The sequence below is a fragment of the Zalophus californianus genome, chromosome 4 (assembly GCF_009762305.2).
Source record: "Zalophus californianus isolate mZalCal1 chromosome 4, mZalCal1.pri.v2, whole genome shotgun sequence".
Taxonomy (NCBI): domain Eukaryota; kingdom Metazoa; phylum Chordata; class Mammalia; order Carnivora; family Otariidae; genus Zalophus; species Zalophus californianus.
The window spans coordinates 35,259,562-35,279,483 of NC_045598.1; the positions used below are offsets into that span (position 1 = coordinate 35,259,562).

A 19,922-nucleotide genomic window follows, 5' to 3' on the forward strand; every position below is an offset into this window, starting at 1 on the left:
TGGTACTAAGTACTCTGCTGTGCTAATACCTGGTTGTGTTTTCTAAGAAGCTGTTGAAAGATGGCTAAGATTAACAGGGTTTTGGTCCTCATTTCTCCTTGGTGGGGTTAAATTATTATTATTTTTTTTGAGGGGTGGGGAGGGGCAAAGGAAGAGGGAGAGAGAATCGTAACCACACTCCATGCCCAGCTCGGAGCTGAGCTGAAGACGGGGCTGGTTCACAACCCTGAGATCATGACCTGAGCCAAAATCAAGAGTTGGATGCTTAACTGACTGAGCCACCCAGGCGCCCCTTGGTGTGGTTAAATTTTAAGCAAAACTGCAGGCTTTGGGAAATTACCCTGAAAATCCTAATGTTTCAGGTGGAGAAGAGACCATGAGAAAAACACAGAGGTCTACAGTAAGATCTGTAGATCCACTGCATGGCCAGGCATACTATGCCACACCATGTTGTGGCCTAGACATAAGGAAGAAGTCCTGGGGGTGCCTGGGTGGCTCAGTCAGTTGAGTGTCTGCTTCCAGCTCAGGTCATAATCCCAGAGCCCTGCGTGTCAGGCTCCCCACTGAGCAGGGAGCTTGCTTCTCATCTCTCTCCCTCTGCCCCTGCCCCCTACTCTCTCTCAAATAAATAAATAAATAAAATCTTAAAAAAAAAAAAAAAAAGGAAGAAGCCCTGGCCTGGGAAGCAAAATGGCCTCCAAATTCTAGTTGCTCTTCTGGCTTTGGTTAGAACTTTCTTCAGTTTATTACAGAAGGAAAGGGAATTCACATAACTCTGATGTTGAATATTTCTCAGTCATTACACAAAGCATTTTATGTTCATTATGTAACTTAATCCTTTTGGCAAGCCTGCAGGGATGGTGGTATTTATTCTAATTTTTACAGAGAAATTTGAGGCTCACAGAGATTAAGCAATGTGCCCAAGCGTACATAGTGGTTAGGTGACTCTCCATTGTGTGAGGGGCTTGGACTCAGCTGGTGACTGGGCAGTATTTGGCAAAGAGCCATGAAACTTTTCAGTAACTCTGAGGACAGGTAGGTTCTTCTCTGGAGAGAGCTGGTAGGCTTTCTAAACTTACTCATAACCTTGGGTGATAAAAGAGTATGGACCTGAAGTTTTTCTAAGTATATGACTAAAGGCCTACTTTAGGCCAGCCCACTACTTCAGCCCTAAGATTATGGTTGAGTCACCTGGATTTCCCCAGAGGCAAGAGCCTCCTAACCTTAGCCCAAAGGGTCGCTGTCCAGAAGTCCCTCTAGATGAAGAACCATGGATTATTATTATTATTATTTTTTAAAGATTTTATTTATTTGAGAGAGAGAAAGAGAGAGAGAGAGCACATGAGAGGAGGGAGGGTCAGAGGGAGAAGCAGACTCCCTACGGAGCAGGGAGCCCGATGTGGGACTTGATCCCGGGACTCCAGGATCATGACCTGAGCCGAAGGCAGTCGTTTAACCAACTGAGCCACCCAGGCACCCACCATGGATTATTTTTAATAAACTATTACAGGCACAGAAAAAAGTCTATACTAGCAGACAGTATATAGTATTGTTTTCCATGTTTTAAAATTTTATATAAATGCTGTAATTCTCTCTGTTTCTCTCTGCAACTTGCTTTTTTTCTCCTTCAACATCATTGTGATATTTATCCAGGTTAATTCATGTAATGAGACATAATGCTTGAAGAAATATTTCACCTTCCAGTCTCTGATCAATCCTGCTCTTGGTCCTCTAGATGAAAATGTATTGGCTTCAGTGAACAGGCTGAAAATTTCCTCCCTTTAGTTCGTGTGCCTCCCTTCACTATATAAAGGTTTAGTGGTGAGAAATGTCTCCCTCCTAAGAAATCTAAGTCCTTCCATTCCCTAAAGAGAGGCTAAAAAAAGAAAGGTTTGGAGGGAATCAAAGTAACAAGGTAACAACCTCAAAGAATTAAGCTGTAATATTCTCCATTTAAGAAGATGGGTTTTGAGTCAAAAGTCCTAAGGAGCCCTTTTAAGTCCAGGAGATCTTTCCAAAGTTTCATAATTTGGTATTTTCAAGAGTGTTACTGAAGAAACATGGACAAAATTCTTCTAATAATCACGGTCCTTTGGCAACTCTAATTACCACAGATTTAATTTTATGTTTAAGAGAGTTCACTCTTATACTCAACCAACCCATTAATCAATATTTTGTTTCACTTCTTACTTGGTATGTCTTTTTTTTTTTTTTAAAGATTTTATTTATTTATTTGAGAGAGAGAGAATGAGAGATAGAGAGCACAAGAGCGAAGATGGTCAAAGGGAGAAGCAGACTCCCTGCCAAGCAGGGAGCCCGATGCGGGACTTGATCCTGGGATTCCAGGATCATGACCTGAGCCGAAGGCAGTCGCTTAACCAACTGAGCCACCCAGGCGCCCGGTATATTATGTCTTCAAGTAGAGTTTTCCAGACGGTTCATGGGTGACACATCTCCTGAGCCACTGGAGTATTTCTGATGATTTTTTTAAAGATTTTATTAATTTATTTGACAGAGAGAGACACAGCGAGAGAGGGAACATAAGCAGGGGGAGTGGGAGAGGGAGAAGCAGGCCTCCCGCCGAGCAGGGAGCCCGATGCGGGGCTCGATCCCGGGACCTGGAATCATGACCTGAGCCGAAGGCAGACGCTTAACGACTGAGCTACCCAGGCGCCACTCTGATGATTTTATATTTCAATCATAACTTGACTAGCTATGGGATTCTTAGAGGTCACAATCATTTTCCCTCCAAATTTTCTAAATGTTGTTTCACTCCTAAATGGTTGCCTTAAATGTTATCACAGAAAAGTCTGAGGCCAGCCCTCCTATGTGCCTCAATGGTTTTTTTCTTTCAGTTCTATGTGCCTTGAGATTTTGCAAAAGAGATGTTTGCCAATTCTTTGGTTTACCCATGCCCTTATTCCTTTCGCTGGTCAAATCTTGGTGTTCTCTTTGGATTTGATCTACATTCCATTGTGTCTGGCAGATATTCTTCAGTCTGTGTACAGATACGTGGTATTATCTAGTTTTATTAGAGATGAAGTTTCCTTTTCTGATTTTGCTTGTATGTTTTTATTCTGGTGAGGTTTTTTTTTTTTTAAGATTTTATTTATTTATTTGACAGAGGGAGAGAGCGAGAGCAGGAACACAAGCAGGGGAAGTGGGAGAGGGAGAAGCAGGCCTCCCACCGAGCAGGGAGCATGATGCGGGGCTCGATCCCAGGACCCTGGGATCATGACCTGAGCCGAAAGCAGATGCTTAACTACTGAGCCACCCAGGCACCCCTATTTTGGTGAGTTTTAAGGAGTGAAGCACTCCACCATTTTTTCTAGAAGTACACACGGCTCTCTTGACAGATACTCAGCCAATTATAGTAGGGAAGGTTAAATCAGGGATTCCTACTTTTCATTCAGTAAATACTTATAAGATATCTAGCACGTAAAAGGTATAGTATTAGGCATTAAGAGATACAAAGATATAGCAGAACTATTTCTGTATTCAAGGAATCTATAGCCTACTGAGGGAAAAAGAAAGATGCACTAAATGGCACACGAGCATACATCAAGTGTTATGGGTGCACAGGGAACACAGGGGTGGGGGAGATAATTTCTGGCCAGGACAGTTCAAGAAGGCTGCATGGAGGAGTTGGCATATGTATTGGACCTTGAAAGATGAGTAGGAGGATTTCTATAGGTAAACATCTCTTAGAAAGAGGCAATTGAGGCAGAGTGAATGTCAGGAATAAAGGGGAGTAGAAAAGTAAGGGACCCAGTGAGCAGAGCAGTCAGTTGAATGTAGGTGAAGAGGACACCAGGGTAACAATGAGAAGCAATAATATATTGTTTGGCTCTGACAGTTGCCACTTGCTGCCTACAGAAAGCACAGGAAATCTAGGTGAAAACCTGGCTCCCCGGCCTGCCTGCCTGCATGTGAAGGAGCTACCTTACACTGCTGCTTGGGTCATTCACCGTGGACAAGGAGAAGATGCAGGAGATGTTGTTCAGAACCAGAAAGCCAAAGATACAGAACACAGAACTGACAACGAAGTCCTGACAATGAAGTTTTCGCTAGACTTTGGATTCCTGGGCATCAGCTGTCACAGAACTTGGAATTTCTACCAGAAACCAAAAATGAGAAAGACAGGCAGGAGCCTTCCTTGCATGGTCTCACCTACACCTTCCCCAAGGTGGTCCTATTAGCATCCCTCAAGCCCTGAGGGCCTTGGGCAGATGTCCAAGCCACTGTCCAGAAACCTCGGCAGCTCACCGCTGCTGGCAGAGACAAGCAAGCCTAGAATATGAGAAACTCCCTTCTGGACAAATTCACACTCCTACTCTGCTGCTCAGTTCAGATGTAACAGCAGCAGGGTAATAAAGTCTCACACGACTGCAATTTAATTACTTTCCCCAAATTTACCATAAGTAATTAAAACGAAATGACCTGAAAATAATGGGAAAAGGTTCATATGGGATGCAGGATGTTTGATCTTATCACCACGAGCTAATTTGCCAGATTGGGTAACCTCTAATGGCCTCCCTAGTCATTAGCCCCATGCGGGCTGCCTATAGCTCTCCCTCAACCTTTTTAGTAGAAAAAATAGCAGCCACCACCATCTAAACCTTTATTGTTTCCCTAGCTTATGAGGCCATCCAAACTATACCTCCTGCAAAACAGCAACTGACTCTAGGATATTATGCTAGGCATTCTCTATGAACTTCTCTCATATGAGCAAGCTGGAGTTTCTTATGGAGCTTTGGTTCCTCACCAAGTCTCTTCATGTCAATTCAGGACACCAATACTGGACTTTAAAGAGGTGCCAGAGAGCTGTTCCTTTGTCTGCCCGCCCACAGGAGGGGAGGGAGAGGTTGCTAATTAAAGCAAATGGAAAAGTCATGGCGTTGTCTTCCCTGGAAGGTCTGAGGCAAGATGAGACAGTGGAAGTTAAAAAGCCTCATGAGCTACTCTGGAATTAGGGGATCAAATGGATAAAGGCAAGTGTGGTTCTGGTTTGGAGAGAATGGTGATGCTGTTGGTCTCGTGCATGAATCCAGAAAGGGGCAAAGAGTAGCAAGGGTGCAATGAGAAGAAAGTCTGGAATTTCATACTCTGCTCATCTGTAAAAATGCAGAAGTTGAGCCGGGTGACTTCTGAGGCCCCATCTTACTAACATTCCAGGACTCAGTGTTGGAGCTAGATCACGAGAAACCTGGAAGTTCAAACTTTATTCTAAAGGTGGGGGGGGGGGCGCACGTGGGTGGCTCAGATGGTTGAGCATCTGCCTTCGGCTCAGGTCATGATCCCAGAGTCCTGGGATCGAGCCCCACATCAGGCTCCCTGCTCCTTGGGAGCCTGCTTCTCCCTCTGCCTCTCTGTCTCTCATGAATAAATAAATAAAATCTTAAAAAAAAATAAAGGTAGGGGGAAGTCTTCAAAAAAAGTTTCTGAATAGAACAGGGACATGATCAGAGCTACCCGTTAGGAAGACAACACTGGCAACATGTCACCTCTGTGAAATGAGATAAATGATAAATGATGATGAGGATGATGAACAAATGACAGCTAACATTCTATGTCCAAGCACTGTTCTAAGTGCTTTATGTCTATTAACTTAGTATTCCCAATAAACCTATGAGGTAGTTCAATTTTCATCCCATTTTACAATGAGAAAATCAGGCACAAAGATGTAAAGTCAATTCCCTAAGTGACCAGTAAGTGACAGATCTGGGATTCGGTCTGGCAGTCTGACTCCAAAGTTCATGTTCTAATCCACAGGAGGAATGGCAGAAGGGCAGATTTGGAAGAATAAGAGAAATAGAGGCAGCAAAAGAAGTTAGAGAACACCACAATGGTTCAGGAAGAGGTCTCTGGGTCTGACCTCTTCTAACCTCTAGTCACAAACTGGCTACTGGATACCTCCACATACTTGGATGTCCTACAGGTACTTCCAACTTCATGTGCCCCACACAGGCCTCTTCTCCCCATAAATCTGCTTCTCCCTCACCCTTCCTCATCTCAGTGAGTACACTACCATCTACCCCATTTCCCCAACTAGAAACCTGGGCTTCACCTACCAACTGTCCTCTCCCTTATCCCTTAGGTTCCTCCCTTACCTTTTCCTTGTCAGTCTCCTTAGATTCCTTTTATTATGTCTAAAATTGTTGATGTTCCCCAAGGTTTTGTCTTGGTTTCTTTTGTTTTAAGGCCACACAATCTCCCTGGGTGATCTCTTCTACTACCACAGCTTCGGTTACCATCTCTATGCCCCCCACTCTCCCAAACCTTCAAACACAGGCTTCTTTCCTGAGCTCCAGTCCTGCATATCAAGTTCTGCATGTCAAGGCCGCCTGCCAGGAACTCAACTTATCCCAAATGGAACTCATTTCCCTGTCTCCCACCCTGCAAATCCTCTGCTGATTTCTATCTTAGTGAATAGCACACCAGAAACCTTATTGCTCAAGCAAGAAATGTGGAAGTTTTTCCTAATTTCTCTTTCACCTCACATATCCAGGCAATCACCATGCTTTATAGTTTTTAATCACCTTATTATTTCTCTTCCCTGTTGCTACTGCTACTGCCTTAATTGAGGACTTCTATTTTATCAGGACTTTCAGTAGTCTTCTGTGCCTTCATGTTTACCCTCCTCACATTGCACTCCACAGTGTAGCCAAAATGATCTTCGTAAAATGTGGATTTAATTATGTTATTCCTTTCCTTTAAACTCTTAAATTACTGTTACCTATTAAACGTCTTAGGGGACAGTCCATGATTTGGCCCTTGGCCATCTGTATAGCCTTGTCTCCTGTCTATCCATTCCTCTTTGAATTCTATACTTTGGTTATTATGAATTATTTACCATTCTTTCATATAACAAATATTTATTGAGTTCCTGTAGGCTCTCAAGATATAACAGTGAAACAGAAAGATAAGGTACATTCTCAAACTAACATTTACTTGTGACAGACAGGTAAACAAGATAAGGCCAGAGAGTGATAACGCTAGGAAGGAAATAAAACAGGTTGGTGTAAGGAGAGTAATTGGGACAGACTGCTTTTTTTTTTTTTAAGATTTATTTATTTATTTTAGAGAGAGATTGTGTGTGCATAGGAGCAGGGAAGAGAGGGAGAGCGAGAGAGAATCTCAAGCAGACTCCGCAGCGGAGCAGACAGCCTGACACGAGGCTTGATCTCATGACCTGAGCCAAAACCGAGAATCAGACACTCAACTGACTGAGTTACTCAGGCATCTTGGGACAGATTATATCTCATAGGTAGTCAGTGAAGCCTCTTCTTAAGTGATGAAATTCCAGGTAAGATCAAAATGAAGAGATGTTTCTGGAATAAGATATGCTCTCTCACACTTCACACTTTTTTTTTTTTAAAATCTTATTTATTTATTTGACAGAGAGAGACACAGCGAGAGAGGGAACACAAGCAGGGGGAGTAGGAGAAGGAGAAGCAGGCTTCCCGCAGAACAGGGAGCCCGATGCAGGGCTCGATCCCAGGACCCTGGGATCATGACTGGAGCCGAAGGCAGACGCTTAACTGACTGAGCCACCTAGGCGCCCCTCACACTCTTGATGTATCTTTCTCCAACATGGTGGCTCTAATCATTTTTCAAGATTCAGATCAAGGGTCATTTCCTTAATTCTTTCCTGATCCTTTTCTCCTTTGTGACTACACAGATTTCTACCACAGCACTCACGCACAGTCTTCAGCATCCAGTGGGTCTTTGTGTTTGGTGAAAGAGTGAAATACTTTTGACAGGTCTCTATCATCAGTGATGTGCTGGAGCCAGACTGTTCTGCTTGGGAGAGCTGACTGTTAGCATCTCTTTCCAACTCTGGGTTTGCTGATACCACTGGCCATAGTGGGTGAACTTACACTATGGAAATTGGCAAATGTTATAAATCAGACCACTTATTTTTTTCCTTTGGAGAACTGGCTGTTAACAATTTCTCAGCATGCCACCGGGAGTGGTGTACCACAAAATTCTGACCTTTTTGTTTGGCAATTAAATTTATATATGCATGTATATATCTTTTCTTTACTTCTTTATTTATTTATTTATTTGAGAGAGAAAGAGACAGAGACAGAGAAAGGGAGAAAGGAAGGGAGAAGCAGACTCCCTGCTAAGTGGGGAGCCCCACACAGGGCTTGATCCCAGGACCCTGAGATCATGACCTGAGCTGGTCAGATGCTTAACTGACTGAGCCACCCAGGTGCACCCACAGAGACAACTTTTGGACTTCTTTTTGCTGAGTATTTCAGTATTTACCTCCCCATCTCTACATAATAACATGCTACGTATATTACTGCTTCTTGATTTTTTAGTTTTAGGCATTATCAATAGACTTCCCACAATGGAAGATGAGGATTTAGCTTCCCTTTTCCCCCCTGCCCCATCTTTCCATTCCTATCCCTCATTCTTTCAATATTGTTGTAGCATAATTTTGGTCTATAGTGTTTATTATGACTACATAAATTCTTTTTCATAGTTGAGTTACACAGTGAACTATGATGCCTTTTCCTTTCATGTACAACTTTTTAAACAGAGTTCATAATTGTTTTGTTTTTGTTAGATGGTATTCTATGCTATTACTAATTCAACACGAACTTTTAGCCAGTTGTCTAAATCTTTCAATGTTTATATGCATCTGGTACTTTATCACTTTCATCTTTCTGAGTAAGTGTTCTGTGGATTCCACTCTGAGCTAACTGCTCCCTTTATGCTTCCATGCAGTTGTTCATATATAAAGTTGTCATCCTTGGATCTGCCTTCAGTATCATCCTATGGATACTTTTTGCTTTTTTAGAGTTGGACCTCTTGTATCTTACCTCTTTGGTTTACTCTTCATTTTGGTGGAACGCATCAGAAAAGTTTTTGAGACTTTTCCATGGTCACACTTAACCTTTTGCTGGGGTGTAGAATTCTAGGTTGAAATTAGTTTTCCTTCAGAATTTTAAAGGCGTTGTTCTATCATCTTCTAGTTTCCATTGTTGCTACTGATAAGTCCAAAACAAAGCCATTCTGGTTCCTGATTGGTTGTATAGGACCTATTATTTTCTCTTTGTAAGTTTGTAGCATGCTTTATTCTCCAGTGTTCTGAAATTTCAAAATGATGGAGGTTTATTTTTACCCATTGTACTGGGCACTTAGTAGGCCTTTTCATTCTGTAAATTCGTATCTCTCAATTGTGAGACATTTCCCTATATTATTTCTTAAATAATTTCCTCCTCTGATATCTGAACTCTCTTTTTTTACAGAACTCCTGTTCAGATGTTAAACATCCTGAACTGGTCCTCTCATTTCCTTATCTTTTCTCTTCTAGGTTCTATCTCTTTGCTCTACTTTCTGGGAAATGTGACATTTATCTTACAATTCTTTTTTATTGGGGTTTTCCTTTTGTTATCATAGTTTTAATTTCATAGAGTTCTTTTTTTGTTCTTTGAAATAACAGGTTGTTTGGAAGTATTTTTCTCTCCCTGAAGAGTCTCTGTTTCTTCTAAGCAGCTTTCTTCTGTTTGATCTGTGGATCTTTCATGATAGGCTTTCTTTAGATCTCTGGTAATCTTTGATTATCTCTTCATCTTTAGGGGAGGATTCTAAAAAGGCTGATTGGAAGCTCTAAGCACATGAATGGAATTTGTCATCCATAATTTTCACTGCAGGGCGATTTGAGTGGACTGTTAGAAATCTCTGACATAGTGGCGCCTGGGTGGCTCAGTCGTTGAGTGACTGCCTTCGGCTCGGGTCATGATCCCAGGGTCCTGGGATCGAGCCCCACATAGGGCTCCCTGCTCTGCAGGAAGCCTGCTTCTCCCTCTCCCACTCCCCCTGCTTGTGTTCCCTCTCTCACTGTGTCTCTCTCTGTCAAATAAATAAATAAAATCTTTAAAGAAAAAAAAAAAAGAAATCTCTGACATAAATCACTTTAGGTTTTTTTTCTTGGGCTGGTCAGAATCTCCAGAGAAGCTTCTTCCAAACTCCAGACTGAAGGCTTTATGCCTGGTTGTCAGGGTTTGGGAATCAAGTTGGGAAGGGGGCTTGGGGGAGGACAGATCTTAGTGGCCAATATCCCTATAGTCTCCAACTTTCCTGGTTTTTAATTATGGTACTTCCTCCTTCAATCCTGTCTATTATCTTCCATGAGTCACTCTTCCTAAAGAGCAAAGGCTTAACCTTTCCCCCTGCCCCTCACTGGCAGCTAGGAGAGGTAGTTCAGCTTTTACCGAACTTGGCAGTCTTCCCTGTCCTTCTCTCCTATCAGTTCCTAGATGGAGAAATCGACAGGTATCAGATCTAGAATCAAGGCTTTAGAATTAGCTCTTTCAGGCTGATCCAGTCTAGTGTTTTTCAAAATTTGTTTACAGATCTGCTTCACATCCTCTAGGAAGGACAAGTGCCCCTTCCCCACTGTATTGCAAACAACTGTGCTTTTATCAGTTTTATGATATTGAGTTTCTGCAGAAGATTTATCTTGACAAAAAGTTTACTTTCTAAAAAGTCTGAAGACCATTGCTTTGGTAATATCCTTCCTCTCTTCCACTGCCTATGCTTGCATTTTATACAGCAAAAACCTGAGGTCCATACAGAGGAATAATCTTATTAAATATCATTCAAGTCTTCTTACTCCAAGTTCAAGCTATTCATAAACCCAGATTTTAGGATACTCTAAAGGGTCTCAAAATGGGGGAAGAGTCTCCATAACTTGTAACAAAGAAGCTCTCCCTTAAAAATAGTATGTAGCTTAAATGACCATGCCTCCTAGTCCCCTGCCTTCTTCGGGGCTGCTCTGGGACACTGAGAAGCAAGGTGACCCTTAGACATTGGTAAGGGTCATTCCAGCACTGCCAGCGGTGCCCTACGGTGGCCATCCCATCGAGCAGCTGATCAAAGCAAGAGAAGGCAGCCTCTCTCAGGACCACAACTGGAATAAGTGTGAGAAAGTTGCTGGAAACGTTTTCAGAGACCATGTCTTAATGGAGCCAAAACCAAGGCCTCAAAGGGCCTAGGCACTGTTCCTTCCTTCGCCTTTTTCCTTTTCTCCCCCTCCTCAAGCTGAGCCCTTTCCGAGGCTGGACTGGCCCCCCAAACCTTCCAGAGATGCCAGGGACCTTGCCTCAAGTGGGCACAGGGGGAACATACCCTTCCTCCACGGTGACTGAGTTCATGAGAAGGCAACTGGTGATAGTCACTCTATTTCTTATGACACAGGATGAACCAATGACTGAGTGCTTAATGGATGACTTCTCTCCAACCTGTGTATCTGGCCCAATGAGGCTCTCAACTCCAATCTGCAAAATGCAAATATAAAACCTTGTCCATCCATCTCAAGCAACTGCAAACCAACCCCTCAGATCCCTTGAGTTGGGGTCTAATGCAATCTTCCCCCAGGGACACTTCAGTAGAGGGACCATCATCCCTCTGCTCCATCCCATCATGGTCACCAGCATGTGATCATATTTCTCAGGGCCACAAGGTCATGTAATACCTCTGAGATCAACTCAAACTTACACACTCATGCATTTGTGTATAGATGTGCTCTCTTGAAGAGAGTGCTCAAATCAGGGTAAGAAGAGGGACAGAGATGGAAAGCTCCTGTGTCTGAGTCCCAAGACCATAATGGATCTTCCTTACGGAATTTGTATGCCTGGGGTCAGCACCCGTCCAGCTTCTCGAGTGTCTGGGCTAGAAGATGGTATTTTATAACCACAACCCAGTTGGGATTTCCCTAGGACTAATGAGTTCAGGGCTTGAGAACCCCAGTCCATCTTCTCAAGGATATATCTCAATGCACCTGGAGACTGTCCCATACCCGCCCTGCCCAAGATAGCACTTACCAGGTGTTTGCTGACAATCTGGGCTGATGAATGAATCAGTGATTCTTCTGGACAGAGAACAGACAGCAATTTGGGCACCTTGAGGAAAGAGGTTTGGTCACCAAAGTTAAGACCAGAAAACACCTGAAAGCATCTTAGGTAGAACTCAATGCCCAGCTAGAGATGCAGGGAGTTTTCAGCCACAGCATTTCTGTTGGGGTGAGGCAGGGCAGGAGGCTGCTATATTTCCCCTAGGACAAGGATCATATGTGTAGTAAATTCTAGATGGTCTTATCCTTAGTTTCCTAGCTGAGAATCTCCTCCCTGAAAGTAATGCCACATCCCCCAACTGGGAGGCGCTAAGACAAGCCTTCAAGAGTCTCGACCATAATCATCCCAGGTTCCTGCTCCCCTCGTAGACCAGTGTGGCCATGCCTAAAGTGAGGGTAGGAGCAATGTCAGACAAATTCTACAATCAGGACAGGTACTGAGAGGGCATCCATCCATGTTCTTCACCAACCAAATTAAAATGTTGAAGGTGTTCACACTAGACTGTCTCCAGTATGAGAAAATGGAAAAGGCTACAGATTTGGAAAATTTTAGCTCTGGACCTATTAGGAAGGCACAGGTAGTGTGCCTACTGTCATTCTGCAGCATGGACAGAGTGCTGGGCAGAGCATTATGTGTGGCGGCCACACTGGCTGAGGGACACCGTGCCGGGACTGGCCACGCTGGCAGTGTGAAGGCTAATCCCTCAGCCTTTATCCCCCGGATCTCCTTCCTTCATTACACTTCAACCACGGCCATTCAGGCCTCTCTGCTGCACAGGCCCTGCTGGTACTTCAGAGCACACGTCCCTAGCCCAGGCATCCGTGGGCCTGCTTTCAGACCAGCCTGACAGACTAGTCAGAGAACTGAAAAATGAGACCTGAAAGTCAAATTAAGGAAGGTTTCTAATAACTCTGACCCTACATTGGGGCTAACTTTACTGAGGACTGCCCTGGGTAAATGTGAGCCTAGTTATGATTTCTCATAAACTCTCTGCCTTGGATGCTCTTGGATCTATAACCAACCCAGGGTAAAGCCAGCTTGAGGTCTGGGCTATACCCATCATATAGTGTGGGTCCTCAAGGTTTCTGAGCCAGGTTTTCTTCGGGGACTACATTCCAATCCCGATTTTCAACAGTATCTTTTATCATTCTACTTGACCTTCCCCCTTCACTCCCCAGCTTATACCTGCACTGACAGTTTCCACAGAGTTCTACCAGAAACCATGTCAAGAGCTAATCTCTTCATCCTCTCATCTCTCTTGTCCTTGCATGCCACCCCAGTGTAGTTCCCTCAGTCACCTATCTTTTCTTCTTCTCATCTCAACCCTTTACTGCCCTGTCTCCTTTTCATGGTCTCATCATCCCTCCCTCCCTCCTGTGCTGCTACACCGTAAAGAGCTCCTCTACATCCTCAGTCTCTTCAGTGTCTCCTCACTCCATCCCCTTTTAACTAAAACCTGGCCTATCCTTTGAGCACTGCTTCCTCTTCAACAGAAGCTGCTCATTCTCCGTATCTCACAAACCTCGGGGTTAAAAGGAGGGGTAGTTCTCCGATGCTGTTTCCAGACACTTCCTTCTCATAGACATTCCTTCTTTGAGGCTCTACCATCTGACTATACTCTGTTCCTTTACCTTCTTAGGAAAGCCTCCTCTCTGCGCCTATGTTTACTTCATCACAGTTATGATTACACAGTATTTATCAGCTTGTTTACGAAGTACTGCAGATCTCCTCATGCCCAGCAAAACAGGAGAAAGCTGCTGAACCCAGAGGCCAGAAGTTAGCCTTCCTGGGGATCTTAGCCCTTTTTTGGAGCCACAGAGGCTCTACCTCTATGGACTAGGCCCACCACTTCCCCTTTTGCTGTACCTGGGTGCCCACCCCAATGGTATCCCCTGACATGCCAGGTCTTGCTTAACCTTGGGAATGAGAGGGATTCTGAACAAGTCACTGGGTACTTAATGAAGAAATAAGACAAAAGGCTCAGTGTTTCTTGGACAGGAGCTCCCATGATTTCTCTTCTAAACCCATCCTCTTACCTGTCTGTTTGCTTCCATGTAGAGTCCCAGGGTGCTTACTCGAGAGCAGAGCCCCTCTTTCATGATATGGACATAGCAGCGCACCTGTGATTTGGACAAGTCTTCCCACCTGTCTCCTCGACAGATATTCCAGCAGGCATCATAGGGAGCAAAGGTCAGTGTATTGCCTTCTTTTATAAAACTGAAAATATCTTCAGAATAAACAGAGGAAATAGAGACTCAGTCACATTTTGAAAGAGGGTACAGCTCACACCTCTCTCCTTGGAACTTACCCATAGAACATGAACCCTGGGGAAATCCCATTAAAACCTTAAAGACTAAGTGAAATTCAAAGAGGCAACGTGCTTTCCTGAACATCTGAAATATTGTGTGATACAAAAATGATTAAAAAAGAGGTCCTAAAAGCAAGTTTGACCAAAAATCAAGTACTACTAAGGACAATAAAATAGAGGACTCTTGTAAATCATGACATAAAGTAAGCAAGGGTCTAGGCTTTAGTGACCAGCCATGTGGGCTTTGTGCCACTGGCCTCTATTACCATATCTGGTAGTTGTGCTATGACAGAAATAGTATAGGGCTTGAAGCAGAGTTATCTGGGCCCCAGTTTTTTTCAATTCTTAAAACAACCATGTGAGATCTTTTATTGTATGATAAGAAAACTGGGGCTCAGGGGACTGAGTAACCTGCCTCAGGTCACAGAGCTAGTAAGAGGCAGAGTCAGATTTCAAACTGAGGTCTGTCTGATGCCAAGTCTTGATATCTTAACCATCATGCCATACTGCCTCCATTTATTCATTTGATAAATATTTTTTTGGAACACCTGCTATGAACCCAGGACTGGCCAGGGACTAGGCAGGGATATGAGAGCAAACAAGACAGACCTCTCCCCAACATCTTGGAAAGGAGATAGTCTGGTTGGCCTCTGTTTGAACTGTAATAGTATACTCCTTTACCTTTCTTCCTTTGACAGAAGAGGCTGAATTTAGTCAGGAGTAGGGCTGCCCAGAGCCTAGAGAACAGGGGAACTGAGAAGTGGGAGGCAGAGTTTACTCAAAACAGTCTAGTGAGAAACACAGCCAAACCAGGGCTATGAACCAGAGAATGGACTTGAGGCATGATTAGCCAATCCTTGAAGAGCACAGTGATAGAATCTGCTTGAGCAAGCCTACCCAGAGCTCAGGAAATGGTGTCAGCTACCCTGTCTTGCCTGGTGGTTAGACAAGAAGCTGTTGCCTTGTTGGCTAGCTACTCTTTCCAAAGGTGCTGCTACCCTTATCATACTGCAGCAACCCAAGCACTGACCTAAGGACTTCCGCTCCTTTTTCTTTAGATCCTCCTCTTTTTCTTCTTGTCCTTGTTGTGAGGAAGCTGAGGAGAACTGTTTTCTTATTAGGTATGGAATCAGTTCACTCCGGACGGAAGTGATTGACCTAGGAAGAAAGAGTGGTCAAATATGAGAAATCCGACTGTCTGGATGCTCTGGGATCAAAAACTCTGCATCCAAGGAAAAGCCAAATTCCTTCCTGTCATGCCACCTTGGGACTGACAGGGATCAAAAGCGGCCTGGATTTTTTGGTAGTTCTGGAGAAGTGGAGGATCTAAGTTCTCTATCAGCTTCAGGCTGGAGGTGGGAGGGTAGTGCATTAAATCCAAGAATTTATGCAGAAAACAGTCTTTTACAACATCCAGTTTACACGGTGTGTATGCACATGTACTTGTGTGTGTGAGTATATTTTAATATGGTGCCTTGACTCTTAACTGGCAATAACCTATTTGAAGGAAGAATGCTCCAGTCTTGAAAAAAGTTGCTTATTTTTTTTCAAAGATTTATCTATTTATTTTAGAGAGAGAGGAGGGGCAGAGGGAGAGGGGGAGAATCTCAAGCAGACTTCCTGCTGAGCGCAGAGCCCCCACATGGGGCTGATCTCAGGACCCTGAGATCATGACCCGAGCCGAAACCAAGACTCGGATGCTCAACTGACTGAGCCACCCAGGCACCCTGAAAAAAGTTGTTTAAAAACATTAAAAAATTTTCTCTATAAAGGACTTGTATATCTTCTGTTAGATTAATCCTAAGTATCTTCACTGTTTGTTGGTATTATAAATGGTGCCTTTTAAACAATTATTTTCTTCTTGTTGGTTTGTAGAAATTTAATTTACTCTGTATTTTAATCTTGTAGCCGATTGCCTCGCTAAACAATTTTACTAATTCTAATAATTTATCTGTACATTCTGACAATCATACCAACTTTGAAAACAACACTTTTTTTCTTCCTTCCTAATTCCTATAACAGGGAAGAAGGGACCCAATCCTTAATACAGTGAGTATGATTTTGAAATAAAAGCACAGAAGGGTGAGAGACCAGCACAAGATTTTTAGTTTTCTCTCTCAAGCTGTGACTTTGTCAGAATTTTAAATCACTAATTAATTTATTTAGGATTTAACAAGCATCTATTATTATGCCAATTACTGTGCTAGGCCTTGGAAATATACTGTTTCCGACTTCAAAGAATTCATAATCCAGTGGACAGTAGCCTGATCCAGGATTTAAGGAAGAGGGTAGAAGGAGATGAGTCTGATCAGGTAGGCAAGGGAGCCAAATCATAGAAGCCTTCTGTGGCAGTCTCTAATTTGGACTGAGAAGCTAGTGGGGTTTTTAAGCAGGAAAGTGACATTGATCAGTTTTATTTCTTTGTAAGATAATTCTGGTAGCAGTGGCAATAGGCCTGATATAAGGAGAATGAAGACAGGGAGACCAGTTACAAGACTCTTAAAGATGAGATAACGTGGCCTGAGAGAGAGAGAGAGAGAGAGAGAGAGAGGTTAATGTATAAGTAACCCTATAAACCCCACTGCTGCTGCCTCCTTCACGCCCCCTCCCCCACCCCCATTCAAAGAAGCTCTGTAGGCTGACAGGACCACACAGACGGAGTGTTGATAGGAAGGCAAGACAGAGGCAGAGGCTGAGGAGGGTAAGCAAAATTATGAACCCTGGAGCTACACAGTTCGAGGTTTTTGTCATTTTTGAAGGATCAAGTCAGACATCTTTGAAAAATTCTGTGTAAGCTGGAAGCTCTTGTATTGAATTTCAATGTGATTTTTCTCCTGATCCTTTGATGGAGATTAAAAATTTCCATATGAATACAAAGAATGAAATAACACTCACTCTTATCTCTTTTTCTCTCCTTTTAATGCACCAAACCAGTGTGGGTAGCAAATGTTCCTTGGCCCCCTCTGGTGGAAAACAAGTCAGTTCCTTTTGAAGGAATGACAAAGCACGGACAGCTGGGGGATTTCAGAGCCATGATATTTACATTATGGGCCAAACAGGACCGTCACTGTAGAAGCAAGTAAACAAGCCTTGGCACACAGCCCCTCAGGGCCGAGTTCTTTAAGGAGATCAGACAGTGATTTAAAGAGAGGACATGAAGCAGTCCTGCCAGGTCCCACCTGCCTCTGCTGGCACTCAGCATCAGGTTAGTTCCCATAATGCAGTTAGCTCAGCAGCATTACAGAGGACAAAATTACTCTTCCTGCTTCCTACTCAAAGTAGAGGCAGCTCAATGCTATGCCAAGAAGTGGAATAGGCCACTGTGAACCTTTGTGAACATCCTGACCTTGGGGCCTAAGATAAGCAGCTGGATTTATTGCCCTGGGCCTGGGCAACCTCACTTTTCCCCTTCCCTCTTCCCCCTCCACTCTTCCCCTTCCCTGGAAGGAATACACAGCCTTCCAGAAACACCTGCCTCATCTCATGAATTATAAGCTTCTAAGAAATAAGAAATCACAAAGGAGAACAATAGATTTTGACTATTAGCTATCAACAAACAACTCCACCAAATTAAAGACAAAATAATTGCTACAAATAGAAAAGATTAATATCCTAAATAGATATGTGTTCAAAAGATATTTTAGAAGAAATAAAAAATAAAACAAGATTCAATTTCTCCCCCAATCAAATTAGCAGATTTAAAAAAAATTTTTTTAGGGGTGCCTGGGTGGCTCAGTTGGTAACCCTTCTGCTCAAGTCATGGCCTCAGGGTCCTGGATCAGGGCCCCCCTCCCCTCATCGGACACCCTCCTGGGATCATGACCTGAGCCACCCAGGCACCAAATAAATAAATTAAATCTTTAAATTTTAAAAAAGATTTTATTTATTTGAGAGAGTAAGTGAAGGGGGGAGTGTGGTGGAGGAGGGGAGGACCAGAGGGGAAAGGAGAGGGAACAGCAGACCATGCACTGTGCCCAGGAGCCCGACCTGGGGCTCAGTCTCAGGGCCCTGAGATCACGACCTGAGCCGAAACCAAGATTCAGATGCTCAACTGACTAAGTCACCCAGCTGCCCCTCAAATTAGCAGATATAAAATAATTCTCATTACTGATAAGGATGCTTTGAGACAGTTACTCTCATACAGTGGGAGTCAGAGTATAAACTGGTAAAATCTTTTCTGAAAAGTAACTGGCAATACATAGAAAAGGTGTTCAAGATATTCATATTATTTCACCCTGTAATTCTATTTCTATAAACCTATCCAAGGAAAACATATTATGCTCAATAAATATTTGCTTAAATGAATGAAAGAATCAGATTATAAAAAGGATCTGTGGGGCGCCTGGGTGGCACAGTTGGTTGAGTGCCCCACTCTTGGTTTTGGCTCACATCATGATCTTGGGGTTGAGCCCCATGTCGGGCTCCGCGCTAGGTGTGGAGTCTGCTTGGGATTCTTTCTGCCTCTCCCTGGCTCCCCTCCTGCTTGTGCTCTAAAATAAATAAGTAAATCTTAAAAAAAAAAAAAAGGATCTTTGGGAAAAAAAATATTCCTCTTAATGTTATTTATAAAAATAGAGAACAACCAAATATTCAACAATGGAAGAATATTAATAATATATCTATGTAATAGAATATCATATAGGCAAAACTGATTGTAAAGAACGTTTTAATGACAAAGGAAAATGCTCATGAAATAGTACTGAATAAAGAGAATGAAATGCTCATGACATACTGAATAAAGAAAAAACAAGTTATTTTTACAGCATGATTTCAAGTATGTATATGTCTATATAAAAATAAAATAATGGAAAGAAATACACTAAGATGCTCTCAGTTATCACACAGTAGAATTATGGGTAATATTTTCTTTTTATATTTTTTGAATTTTCCAAAGTCCACAGTCATTAGCCATTCCTTATTTCTTCTTCCCTTACCTTCTGTGGCATCACTCTCTTGATCCGTTCCTATTTCTGATATCTGTTTCCCCTAAAATATTGGGTGTTTCTTAGTATTTTTCTTTTTGCCTGTGATTTTTCTCATGTTATTTATCTCCCTGAGACAGATCATTACTTAGTGGCTTCTTTGCTGCTCATTCCCAAATGTGGACCCATAACCAAGACCTCTCTCCTTTACTTTACTTATTTAATTTTTTTATTTGACAGAGAGAGACACAGGGAGAGAGGAAGCACAAGCAGGGTGAGTGGGAGAGGGAGGGAGCCCGATGCGGGGCTTGATCCCAGGACTCTGGGATCATGACCTGAGCCGAAGGCAGACGCCCAAGGAGTGAGCCACCCAGGTGCCCCTCTTTCAACTGCTTTTAATTGGGTCTTCCTTCTTCCAGTCTTGCCTCTTGAAATCTGTCCTTCATATTGTAGACAGAATACTCTCTCTCTAAAGTATAATCTGATCATGGGTCTTATTCCTTCTATCTACCTCTCTATATTGTGGTTTTTCTCAAGTACAAATCTGATCTTATCTCCTTAAATTTAATGCTCAGGATAGTGGTTACTTTTGTGTGTTGTGGGGGATAGTTACTGTCTGGTAGGCAGCATGAGGAGAGATCCTGGAAATGTGGTAATGTTCTGTTTCTTGACTAGAATAGTAGTTACAAGGGTGTGTTCACTTTGTGAAAATTTATCGAGCCATAAGACTGCTCTCAAATATCATTTCTCCCTGAAAGCCTTTCATAACACTTCTAGCTTCTGAACTCTCACAGCAAAGACAATTATATACTGCTTTTTAAT

General features: G+C 42.9%; 1 protein-coding gene across 4 annotated transcripts in view; it reads right to left on the reverse strand.

Moving 5' to 3' along the window:
- The window catches only part of EIF2B3 (eukaryotic translation initiation factor 2B subunit gamma), a 127,534-nt gene that overhangs the window by 15,916 nt on the left and 91,696 nt on the right, over window positions 1-19,922 (reverse strand). For all 4 annotated transcript variants that reach the window (XM_027612248.2, XM_027612222.2, XM_027612230.2 and 1 more), the window contains 4 exons: window positions 15,209-15,336; window positions 13,907-14,097; window positions 11,841-11,918; window positions 11,146-11,294 (listed from right to left, as the gene is read on the reverse strand). In XM_027612248.2, the coding sequence (XP_027468049.1) occupies window positions 11,146-11,294; window positions 11,841-11,918; window positions 13,907-14,097; window positions 15,209-15,336 (546 nt within the window). The remainder of the gene's footprint in view (window positions 1-11,145; window positions 11,295-11,840; window positions 11,919-13,906; window positions 14,098-15,208; window positions 15,337-19,922) is intronic.